Raw genomic sequence first — 12,560 nt, 5'->3', positions numbered from 1 at the left:
ATTTTATTGTAATGCCTCTCAGTTGGAAGTACTAAGGGTTGGATCCATCCAGTTTTTCGACAGGTAAAAAAGGGAGGAAAGGTTCCCTTTTGACCACCAAAACAGCTATGTTTAGAATCATTGGAGCTTTTATAAAGATAGGAATTGGCCAAGATTGAGTGAAGAAGTTGGCTGACTCCAACCCAAAATTTATCATTTTCCATTAGAATGTTTTGTTGTATGGCATAAAAATAAATGTGCATGAAGTTTTTGTCATTGCTTGTTCATGTGTAAGCTTAACTTTACACCATTCAGTGGTGGTGGATGAATTCATTTCTTAACCAGTTGCCTTCTATATTGTCTCCAGTATTCAACTAAGTGGAGCCTTTGAACACAATAATGGAATTACGAAAAATTGGGGAGAGGTTCAGCTAGGATTTTTTTGTTTTGGTGATGACAACCAGGTTTACCACTGTGCTTATTTATATACAACAGTACTTCTATCATTGTTTCAATAAATTTACGAGAAACCGTGAAAAGTTTAGGATTAGGTTTTGGGGTTTCCATCATTAGAAAGTATGGTCATTAATATGAAACCCTGAGAATTGAGTCTGGGCCCTAAATTTTTGGACTGGCTCCTACAGCCAAACAAAATTTGTCAAGGCCTGCGTCACACACACACACATGCATAGAATATATTTAGACATTTCTATACCCTGCCTTTCTCCCTATACTGTCAGGACCCAAAGTAGGTGATACATATACATATATATGTAAGTAATCATCTATTAAAATAATTAAAGCATATCATTATAGAAATCAGTCAAAGGGGAACAAAAGGAAGCGATTTTCCTTTAGGCCAGATTGGCCAGGGATCCTGGAGGGTGGTTGTTGTAGTTGTTTGCCATCTTCTGGGCATGGAGTAGGGGTCACTGGGGTGTGAGGGGGGAGGTAGTTGTGAATTTCCTGCATTTTGCAGGGGGGTGGACTAGATGACCCTGGTGATCCCTTCCAACTCTATGATTCTAACATGGCTTTTCAAAAAGTTGGTTATGGAAGTGCCCTCTGCACAGATTGTGGGAGCTCTTTCCATGAGGCAGGTGCATTTTGCCTGTCCTGTTCTCCTAGAAGGGGGCCCCGGTTTTTGCAATGAGAGGTGCATGTGGGTGATAGAAGCTGAACACTGACGTCCTCCCCCACCTTACCTCACTACTCTCAGTTGCTACAGTCACTTTTCTGCCATTTCTTCAGCTAATTCCAGACGTGATTCAATTTTTGGAATTCACTGTGTACATTCATTTCTGGTGGTGCTGCTAGGGCTGATGTTGCAGAGTGAGTACATCGACAGAGATCCAGGGATTGTATCTGTTCCCAGTATTCATGAAGCCCCAGGAGACATGCATCTTGTCCTTGGTCAGCAGCTCTTGAATCTCTTCTAGTAGGAGAAACTCTTTAATGTAATTAAAATACTGACTTAAGCAGATAAAAATCTTGCTGAGGTCCACATGCAAAAGATTTTTCCCTTTTGTGAAACATCTTTTCTACAGAGGTCATGTTTGATTACTGTGATGGGATCGCTGTTCCAGTCTTTCATTTTTATTTTCAGTCGTTTATCTGGGCCAAACTAGGTGCAACAGGGAGCTGCATCTGTTTCTTCATGTTTCCTCCATTCATGTTCATTTTTGGAATCTGAAGAAAAGTGCTTGCCGCAGTGGAGCACAGAGAGTAAGGTGGGGAAGAAGGCAGGGTTCAGGTTCTGTCACCTTGTGCCCCTTTTGTTGTAAAAATTAGACCCCCTCCCCAGACTTCCCACAGACGCTTTACATATAAAGCTCAAATGAGACTATTTTGTTCTGTTGTCAAGTTGCAGTCGGCTTATGACGACTGCATAGAGTTTCAAGGCGAGAGGCATTGCTTGCCTTTCCATAGAAATCCTAGACTAACCAGGGCTGATTCTGCTTAGCTTCTGAGATCTGACAAGTTCAAATTTGACTGCTCCCATTATGACTTGTTTGGCCCTCTGTTCTTTTCCAAATGTTCACTAAGGACCATCCATGCAAATCATCCATCAGGAAATCAGTTATCTAATCATTTACTTTTTGGTGAAGTTGGAATTCAGTTTTCTTGTTTCCCCTGTGTTTCAACCATCAAGATTCTTCACAATGTCAGTGTTTTTTTCTTTTTCTGTTTTTTAAAAAACTAACAAATCTAGACATGAATTCAAATGTCCAGTTTGGGCATTAATTTAATGCTGAAACACTAAATTTTCTTTTTCTTTAAGCTTTATGGTATGCTAGCTTTCCCTCTGGATGTAATTATCTCATCAATTTTAATCCTTGACTTAGATTTCACATTTAGAATGAAAAATGTAAAGTTGACTTGAGCATTTGTGTGTTTCATGCATTGAATCTACAATATCATAACTTTTAAAGGTTCCATAATCATTGGTATCTGTCTTTTATTATTATTAATCATTTATTCCATACTTGTTTAAACTAAGAATAATAGAATGTGTGTGCTTTTCATTTTTTAAAATCTTGATATATTCCTTGGTTTATGATAGTTGAAAGAACAATTATATTACTATTTTGATTAAGAGTATTGCTTTTGAGTACTTCCAAATACTATGAAATCAGTTCAATACAACGATAAGTTGGTTGTCCAAGTTTGCTGTTTGAATGAGGCATCATAGCCAATATTCAGTTGCTTGTTAGCAGCAAGGCAGCACGTAGTTTAAGCTGGAATCCAAATCACGGTTCTCCGAACGAGCTATATTATAGATTAAGATAAACAAATTGCTTCTTGTTTTTAATATTCCATATGTATTCGGTCTTCAGCGTGCTGGATTATGATACGGAGAATCTAAATTCTGATGAGATCTACAGCTCACTTCGTGGAGTCACAGAGGCAATTGAAAAGTTTAGTTTCCGTAGTCAAGAAGATCTAAATGAACCAATCAAACGTGATGGGAAAAAGGACTGTGATATTGTAAGTAGCCTGGAGGGGGGCTGTGAAACAGATTTTAAAATTGTTTGCCATTTAACATTCTAAGTACTTATACCTTGGATTTAACCAATATTCTCACAGGGAATTTTCTCATATACTTTCTTATTGCTTTACTTATTATCAGCCTTTGAAGGACACACTGACCTGATTTGTAAGGGTAGCCACTTAAGCTTTTGCATGTATGTGCAGCAAGCTCTTTGTGTGATTTTAACCACACCATCCCAAACTCCCCAAAGGAGTGTTGGGGAGAGAAGCCTAAACTAATGCAACTACTTGAGTAGCTACTCCAAATTACCGTGTGTAACGTCATCTACACAGTTAAATTTCAAATAGCAATCCCACGTAGGTGGCTGTATGTGTGAATCAGGCCACATTTGTGCATCAAATGTAGATTGGACTAAGGAACAGAGCAATTTCTGCTTTCAGTTTTTCCAGCATTTTCCTTTTATATAATGCAGGGGTGGGGAACCTCAGGCCCGGGGGCCGTATGCGGCCCCCGAGGACATTTTTTGTGGCCCTCGGGAGCTCCGGGAACCCTGCCGCGGAGGCGGGGCGCAGGGTGGCCCTCCCCGAGGGTGTTCCTGGGGCCATGGCTTACAGCGCCCTTGTAGCGCCCTTTGGACCTCCTCTCACTGACTGTTGGTTGTTGGTCGGCGAGAGGGGAGGGGGAGGGACTCTTCCCCCAAGGCTGCCCCCTACAGCTGCGGCGTGCAGGAACGCTGCAGCACATTGTAAGCCCCTCTCGCTGCCTGTCGACTGTTGAGCAGCGGGGGGGGGGGGAGAGGCTGGCGGCTCCCGGCGGCAGAGCATGCATGCAGAACCAATTGGGCTTGGGGAGGGCTTTTATGGACTATGGGGGGGGAGTGCATGAAGACTGGGGCCCGGTTGCTTGGTGCTCCGTGCGCCGCCGGGTGTGTGTGTGTGGGCGGGGGAGGTGGGGTGGCTGGGGCCCGGTCGCGCAGGCCGGCATGCGCGGGTGTGTGTGTGTGTGGGGGGGAGGCTTTTCTCTCTTCCTATTTTTCTGTCACTCTTTCTCCTTTCTCTCCCTCTCTTCCTCCCTCTTTTTCTGTCTCTTTCTTTGTCTCCCTCCGTCCTTTTTTTTCTTTCCCTCTGTCCTTTTCTTTCTTTCTCCCCCTCTCTCCATTTCTTTCTCCCTTTCTCTCTCTTTCTCCCTCCCTCCCTTTTCCTCTTTCTCTGTTTTCCTTCCTCCCTTCCTCCCTTGCCAATTGACTGTGGGCTGCGCCCCCCTGGCGCCTCGTTTTCTGGGGCCCACCGCTGGCTGCCCTCCCACCTGGGAGGGGTAAGTGGGGGCGCCCTGCAGGCCTTCTCTGGGTGGCCTCCCCTGAGGTTGCTAACCTCCAGGTGGTGGCTGGAGACCTGGCAACCCTAGCCTCCCCCCCCCCCGGGAGATCTACACCTGGTATGGCTCCCGAAAGATGTTATAAATGTGCGAATGGCCCTTGGCAGGAAAAAGGTTCCCCACCCCTGATATAATGCTATGCATTTGTGATTTTTGTTACAAGGAATAAAAAAAGGAACACTCTGCTTTGAAGGAAACATTTTCTTCCCCTATTGATTTTTCTCTCCAATGCTGTTAAACTTGACAGTTCATTGTGATTCTTCTAAATCACCTATGAAGATGTACAAATCCTACAGTGCTGGATTGGAATCCTGCTGACCCCTCCTTCCTTCCATAGTGTTCCCTGCCCCATCTAAAGTTTGCACATTGGATTTCATATATGCAAAAATCCAGTGCACATCCTCCATATCCTCTCAATCTGTACACCTTGTTTTTGTGGTGTGCAGATCATAAGGATAAGGCTTGCAGTCCTTGGGAACCAAATATGTGGGCCTCTAAGCAAATTTTAATACACATGTCAGGTAGGAGAAAATATGCATGGAGCTTGTAATTCTCCTTATTTTCCTTTAACTTTGGAACTGACAGCTATAAACCAAATTTGATACCTCTCTGCAAGATTAGTAATCCTGCAACAAAACATCTAGCAGTGGATTAGCAAGAAGGTAATAAAAGAAGCTATTACTTTTCTAAAAAATACATTTCCCCCATGTTAGCCACACATCTTGGGTGCCTGTTAGCCTGAAGCTACATGTACAGTGGAAGCAAATTCTGCAGCTTTATTTAGACATATGTATCCAGCCCTCATCACAGGCTCAAATTAGATGATTATTAAAAAGAGAATTAATTGTAAAACAGCTTCTCATTGATGTATACAAGTATTAATAAAATAACATTGCTAAGAACATAAGAAAAGCCATGCTGGATCAGACCAAGGCCCATCAAGTCCAGCAATCTGTTCACTCAGTGGCCAACCAGGTGCCTTCCAAGTTGGCAGCCATCGCCACATCCTGGGGCAGGGAGTTCCACAATTTAACAATGTGTTGTGTGAAGAAATACTTCCTGTTATCAGTTTTGAATCTGTCACTCTCCAGCTTCAGCAGATGACACCATGTTCTAGTATTATGAGAGAGGGAGAAAAGCTTTCCCCGTCCACTCTCTCCATACCATACATAATTTTATAGACCTCTATCATGTCTCCCCTTAACCACCTTCTTTCCAAGCTAAACAGCCCTAAGCGTTTTAATCGCTCCTCATAGGACAGTTGCTCTAGTCCCCTGATAATTTTTCGTTGTTCTTTTCTGCACCTTCTCAAGCTCTGCAATATCCTTTTTTAGGTGGGCTCTCTTCTGTTCACCCAAATAAAGTAATGTTATTGCATGTTTGGTCTCCAGGTTTCCCGAGATGGTGGGATAGCTTCAACAGCCATTGATGTGCGTGGAAGCAGCGATGTAGTAGAAGGAGGAAGGATGGCTCTGGACAACAAAACTTCTCTACTCAACACCCAGCCCCCACGTGCCTTTTCAGGACCCCGAACCCGAGAGTATAACCCCTACCCATACTCTGACACTATCAGCGCCTACGACAAGAGCGCTCTCAAGGAAGCTGTGTTTGATGATGATATTGACCAGCTTCGGGATGGTTGGTATTGTGTTTTCTAAACTCTGTGGTGATCCTTTTTTTTTTTTTTTTGCTCTGAAATAAATTTCCATACTTAATTGTTAACAAAATGTCATGCTGAAACTAGCTTCCTTGCATCATTTCTTTTTATTTTCCCAGCTGTAATATGCAGTAGCAATGAATAAGATACTTCACCTAACTATTAATTAGGAAATCTTACTTATATGTCTCAGTTGGCCGTCAACGTAGTATTTTTTTACAGTCTGGGGTGTAAATGTAAAAATAAACTAGATTTTTTCCCCATTGAATGTATTGCAGAATGGCTGGTGAGATAGGATTGGTAAGGACTACATCACTGCACAGAAATGTCAGAAGTATGTAGGTACACAAAACTTACTCAGGGTTCTACGAAAGCACTCACTCGCTTGTCCCTGGCAAGGAGGTTTTTCGTCCTGGTGACTTTGTTCAAGTCTAGCTGCAGACGCTAAACAACAGTCACTGGAAAAGACAGTCATGCTAGGAAAAGTTGAGGGCAGCAGGAAAAGAGGAAGACCCAACAAGAGATGACTCAATTGACTCAATAAAGGAAGCCACAGCCTTCAATTTGCAAGATCTGAACAAGGCTGTCAAAGATAGGACATTTTGGAGGACTTTCATTCATAGGGTCGCCATGAGTTGGAAGCGACTTGACGGCACTTCACACACACACACACACACACACACACACACACACACACACACACACCACACACACAGGACTCTTTGAAAGAAGCAAAAGCTTGAGGGAGGCAGGAGAGGAGTTCTTTTTATTGCAAAAGCTACCCCCAAGATGTAGCACTTGGAGGTCTCTGGATTGGAATAGTTTTATAGAAATATGTCACATAGTTCATTGAGGTCCTAATGGCAGGGGAAAGAGGCAGGGAGGGGAAAAGAGGGGAACAGATTTACACAGAGACCCAGGTGCAGTATTGATTACTGCAGGAGCATTAGAGCTCTATAGGGCATGGATTCAGGCATCGGCCGACCTGCCTGGTGACCGGTGAAACCAGTCTGTGTCCCATGGATAAACCTGGAATGGCAAGTCCAGTGGACCTGGCTCCACCTCCCAGCCAACCCTTCTGACAGCAATTGGCTGGCTGCTGGAAATGCTACCAGGTCCCCACCTAGGAGGCTCGCAGCCACAGAGATGAAGCCCCAGCCGTGACGGTAACCAAAGGACCAGAGCTGCCTTTTCTTGGCCCTGCTCTGGGGCCATCATATACCAGAGCTGGCAAATACGTACGTTTGGGATCACAACTTTTAGAATTTTGTAGAATATTTTGCTGATCTTATCTTATTAACCGTAAGGTGACTCAGTACAGGTTTGGACTGGAATTCAGGTGTCTCAAAAGTGTTAAGGGAACTTTGATTGTGCATGAAACTTGGGATGAAGTATAAGTGTTAAATCCTTCTGTCCAGTCCAAGTTCTGTGTGGTTTCACATATGCTCCTTGGAAAGTGGGTGTCTGTATTTATAGAGGGCAGTTTCAAAAATGCATTTATTTGCTAATAGAAAACTGTTTTTTCATTTTGGTAAGTGAAAGTCCTTTCACAAGCTTCCCTTTTTGAAAGCTGTTATATTGGAACATAGAGAACCAGATGGGTGTCGTTCCGAGAATGCTCGACTTTAAAAGAGATGGATCAACCAAAAGGCTCACTAGCTGACCTCAGGACAGTTACCATTGCTCAGCCCAACCTGGTTATTGAGAAGATGTGTGGGCAATTGTGTAGACAACCTTGAGCTCTTTGTAGAAGGGTGGGATAAAAATATGATTGACCTAGAGAAAAATGGGAACACCAAAAAGAAAATGTTAGATGTTACAAACCAAACTGCTGAACTATTATAAATCAAAATGTGTAACCAAGGAATCATGGGGGGAAACTTATAGGTACAGAATCAAGAAATACTATGAATTAATATCCAGTCCTCAGTTATTTACTACAGTTGTTGCTGGTTTGTCCTAACTGTGGTGTGACTTGCTTTTCATTTGTTCCACCAGTGCCCATTGATCATTCTGATTTGGTGGCTGATCTTTTGAAAGAGCTATCCAATCACAATGAGCGGGTTGAAGAACGAAAAGGAGCTCTTCTCGAGTTACTGAAGATCACAAGAGAAGATAATCTAGGAGTCTGGGAAGAACATTTCAAGACCATTTTGCTTTTACTACTTGAAACACTTGGAGACAAAGATGTAAGATATAGGAACTAGAATTCCATGTACATCCCCCCTGCATGTGTTCCTATGTCATTATAATATATGGTCATGTTATCACCTCATATCAGGCTCCTGTTTAGATGGTGTGGCAAAGTAGCGGTTTGCTGTCATGGCTGTTTGTTTGGTACATGGGAACTGGCTGCTCATTTTGGAAGGCTTCTTCAATTCCTCAGACAACTCAGAATGCAAAAAAATACTTTACGGATTCTTGACTCATTTTATATAAAAAAAATACTTCACGGATTCTTGACTCATTTTATATTCGTGATATCCCTGCCTAGTGTACAGAATGTCAAAAAACGCTAGTTAAAAAGCTGGACAGAATAAATGACAGATGTCTATGAGTTTTCCATTGGCTCTTGGAGCTCCAAACAGATGTTTGGATAAGTGGAATTAAGCCATGAGGGGGCATGGACACGCTCGCCAAATCCTTCCCTTCTGTGTGGAGCTTGATTAAAAAATCATGGTTTGATCAAGTTCCACTTGACCATGAGTGCACCATAAGATTCAATCCACAAAATGCATGCAAACATCCCATGTTTGCAATTGCAAATTTGAACTCCTTCTTTAGCCCCCTTTGATACAATTGTCCCTAATTTTAATTACCTAATTGACTGACATAGCATTTGCAACCAATTAATTGCTGTGTCTATTGATTTTTCTGCCCCCCAAACCAAGACAAGTAACTGAAAAACAACCCTTTATCACTGTGCGATCTATTTATACAGCAACTATAAAATACCTAAAATCCTGTCTGTGTTTTTACTTGTTTATAAAATTGAAATGCTATTAAAATATTACTCTGAAGTAGCCAAGAGCATTTGTTTGCATGCCAGTTATTGTTTCCAGCTTTTGTTGTCATAGATGCATCAAAAAGATATAATCAGGAGGCCAGTCATGTGCTAGCACATGGATTGCGCAGGTGAATACTAAAGCATCAGGATGTACTTAAAAAGTTCAGTCTGGAGCAAGTTAAACTAAATACTCCTCTGTTGAAACTGTAGGTGCTGTTTGGTATGGCTGTCATCCAAAAACACAATGCAACGGTTATATAACCTTGGCAGTTTTATAATGAAGAAGCTTGAACTTGTAATAATATTTGATTATCTCCTGGATTTCAGAAGACCTGAAAATATAAACTTTACCTGAGTTTAAGTATCCCTAACAAAGCAGTGAGAGCCAGCATGGTGTAGTGGTTAAGGTATCAGATTAGGACCAGGGAAACCCAGGTTCAGATCCCCATGGAAGCTTGCACCATGGAAGCTTGCTGGGTGACCTTGGGCCAGTCACACACCCTGACCCTGACTAGTATTTGGATGGGAGTCCTCCACGGAATACCAGGGTTGTGACGCAGAAGCAGGCAATGACAAACCACATCCAAACGTCCCTTGCCAAACGGGGTTGCCAAAAGTCAGCTGACCTGACGTCAAAAAATAAAAACAAAACAGTGGGTTGGTTGGATTTGCTGACTTAATGACTTGTATTTCAGAAACATACACCACTGGAACTCTGCATGCAACAGATACCTTCTGATTATTCTTCTGAAGCTTTCCATTGGGAGGCTTAGATCAATGGCTGCTTATATGTGGCCAATGGGCTATTGGTAGAATGCAGAGAAACTCCTACTTTATTTTAAAATAAGTTCCTAAGTCTCATAGTAGAAAAGTTTTAAGAGCATGATGACAGTGTATACCAAAACCTCAAAAATCAAAAGGCTAGTCCAAAGAAGCATCAAGTTATTTTCTTTAAATGTCATAGTTTCTGTGGCTTTTGTGATTTGTTTAAGGACTAGCTCAACAATCCCACAAGTTATCATCACATAATGATTGGGCACAGAGGTTGTCCATGTTTGATTAGCATCCACTAGGCTCTCATGCAGCTATTTCTGGGCTTTGCTAATGAGCTCATGATGAGTATCCTCTGTGGGCCTCTCTACTGAGCAGATGTCAAACACCCCTCATCCACCATTTCCTGGTTTTTACTGGAATAAGAGTTGTGCATCAGTATTATTTCCAGCTTAGTAATAGTGGCTTTGTGTTAGTGATTCGGATAACCTAAATGATCTCTCCAACATGTGTTGCTGCTTTTCATATAGCATTCGATAAGAGCACTGGCATTGAGAGTGTTGCGAGAAATCTTGAGGAACCAGCCTGCAAGATTTAAGAACTATGCTGAGTTGACTATCATGAAGACTTTGGAAGCACATAAAGATTCTCACAAAGAGGTGAGCAATTTTTATTCTCCTAGTGCTGCTTATACAGTGAGTGCTTACTGAACCGTTTAACACAAAGATCCATCTTGTAGGATTTGCTCAGTCTAAATTTCAGCACTCAGAATTTACATTGCCCTAGTTAAAAGTTGCTGTGGGCATCTTGAATGTAAAGAACCATTCTTAAACAGAAATATATGTACACAAGGCCATGCCTTACAGTTGTTTCCACTTGTCTTAAGCATGTATCAGTGTCATACATCTGAGATTATAAGGATGTTAAGGATAAAATCTTTCCAAGGTAGGTAGACAGATGTAACAATGCTTGGGTTAAAGTGAGTAACAGTTGTTTCAGTGAAGGGGGAAGAAGGCTGACCCACTTACAGTAGCCTTTGAGACAACTGTGAGAGAAACGCATTTGTCATATCTGGCAACACTGTTGGCCAATGGCTGTATGGACGGGAAAGTGCAGATCTTTCCTAGCCCCACCCACATAGGTGCCTTTCCTTTTATTATTACACGTTTCTGCTCAAACAGTGGCCATTTTCCCTTGCTTGTCAGGCTTTCCCTCCCTTAATCAATGCTAATTACCAATTAAGAAAAAAGTCCTCTGGTGGGGTTTTATATATGTTATTTATAGGCAACTGTTCTCACTGGGACTCAAGGCGAATTACACAAAGCGAGTCAATACAATCAGCAAAATGGGAATTCAGTAAACAATGAAATAGGATTTGGGTTGCAGATCCAACCAGAAGATGAAAAAACAGAACTGAAACAGCATAAGTGTTAACATGGCACATTAAATGATGCAAAATTATGCAACGGGAGCCAACCCACAACCACTATACACAATAATACAGACCACAGTAGGTAAAGGTAGCCTTTTGTAACAGTGCTGCCCTATTTCCTGCATAGAAAGCCCCTCTTGAATAATTCAGTTTTGCATAGTTTGTGGAAAGCCAGGAGAGTAGGAGCCTTTCTGACTTCCCCAGGCAGGCCATTCTACAAGGGGGGGGACCACAATGGAGAAGGCACATGTAAGGAAAAATGTTGACATTGCCCATTTGGAGGTTGGCATGGTGTAGTGTTTAAGAGCAGTGGACTCTAATCTGGTGAACCGGGTTTGTTTCCCCATTGCTGGGTGACCTTGGGCTAGTCACAGTTCTTTCCAAACTCTCTCAGCCCCACCTACCACACAAGGTGTTTGTTGTGGGGAGAGGAAGGGCAGGTGCTTGTAAGCCAGTTTGAGACTCCTTAAAGGTAGAGAGAATCGGGTATAAAAACCAACTCTTCTTCTTGCTCAGATGAGCGAAGCTGTCATGTTGGAGCATAGGGGGAGAAACAGTCTCGCAGCTATGTGTGAGGGGAATGGCAGCACAGGGGACTGGGGCAGGATAAATGCAGGGAAACCTTTGATATAGAAATGTGGGGAAAGCCACAAAATAAAGTAACAGGCAGACTGAGCTACACCATACAGCCAGGTAACCAATATAGGGTTATTACAAGCAAGTGTGGTACTATCTGGTTAAATAAGCATCATGGAAACTAATGTGTAAGGATTGTATTTAAAAAGGGAGGGTAGGAAATATTTAATCCGTTTAATAAATCAGCATGTCTGTACTACACTTTCTTGGAAACAGTCTCTCCACACGACACTAGTTTTTTGTTACAGCATTTAGCAGCAGTTGTAAACTGATTTCCAGATAAAACTGTCGGACGAAACATTTTGTTCTAAAGGAGTTCCTTTATTGGCAGGCTTCTCCCAATTGCGCATTCTTCTTGACTCTCCTTGACTCATTGCCCTTGTTGTTTTCTTTCTGAATCGCCTCCATGAAAGAATGGGAAAGTTGGCCATTGCCAAATTCTTCTTGTAATTTTTTTCTTCTGTTTCTCCAAACCATATTTTTATACAGTTGTGGCATGCAGTATTAAAATTATGAGTAGTGCTTAAATATGTCAGAATTTTATCTTCTCTTTGTTCACTTTTGAACATAAAACAGTCTTGATGAGACTAAAATCACACACTCCATTCCTAAGATCAGAGTGTGTTCAGAACTGTTTATGGATATTTAGCATTTGTGGATTTCTCCATTTGATGCAACTGAGGGGCATGAGTCAACCTTTCTTACCCAAATA

At 42.1% G+C, this 12,560-nt stretch overlaps 1 protein-coding gene across 8 annotated transcripts in view; it reads left to right on the top strand.

The window, feature by feature from the left end:
* CLASP1 (cytoplasmic linker associated protein 1) overlaps positions 1-12,560 on the top strand; it is a 266,876-nt gene that overhangs the window by 235,305 nt on the left and 19,011 nt on the right. For all 8 annotated transcript variants that reach the window (XM_056861271.1, XM_056861272.1, XM_056861270.1 and 5 more), the window contains 4 exons: positions 2,817-2,967; positions 5,737-5,983; positions 8,001-8,191; positions 10,311-10,439. In XM_056861271.1, the coding sequence (XP_056717249.1) occupies positions 2,817-2,967; positions 5,737-5,983; positions 8,001-8,191; positions 10,311-10,439 (718 nt within the window). The remainder of the gene's footprint in view (positions 1-2,816; positions 2,968-5,736; positions 5,984-8,000; positions 8,192-10,310; positions 10,440-12,560) is intronic.

This window comes from Euleptes europaea, chromosome 15, assembly GCF_029931775.1.
Source record: "Euleptes europaea isolate rEulEur1 chromosome 15, rEulEur1.hap1, whole genome shotgun sequence".
Lineage (NCBI taxonomy): Eukaryota > Metazoa > Chordata > Lepidosauria > Squamata > Sphaerodactylidae > Euleptes > Euleptes europaea.
Note: the sequence above shows the minus strand (reverse complement) of the source record. Positions and strands in the feature narration are given on the sequence as shown.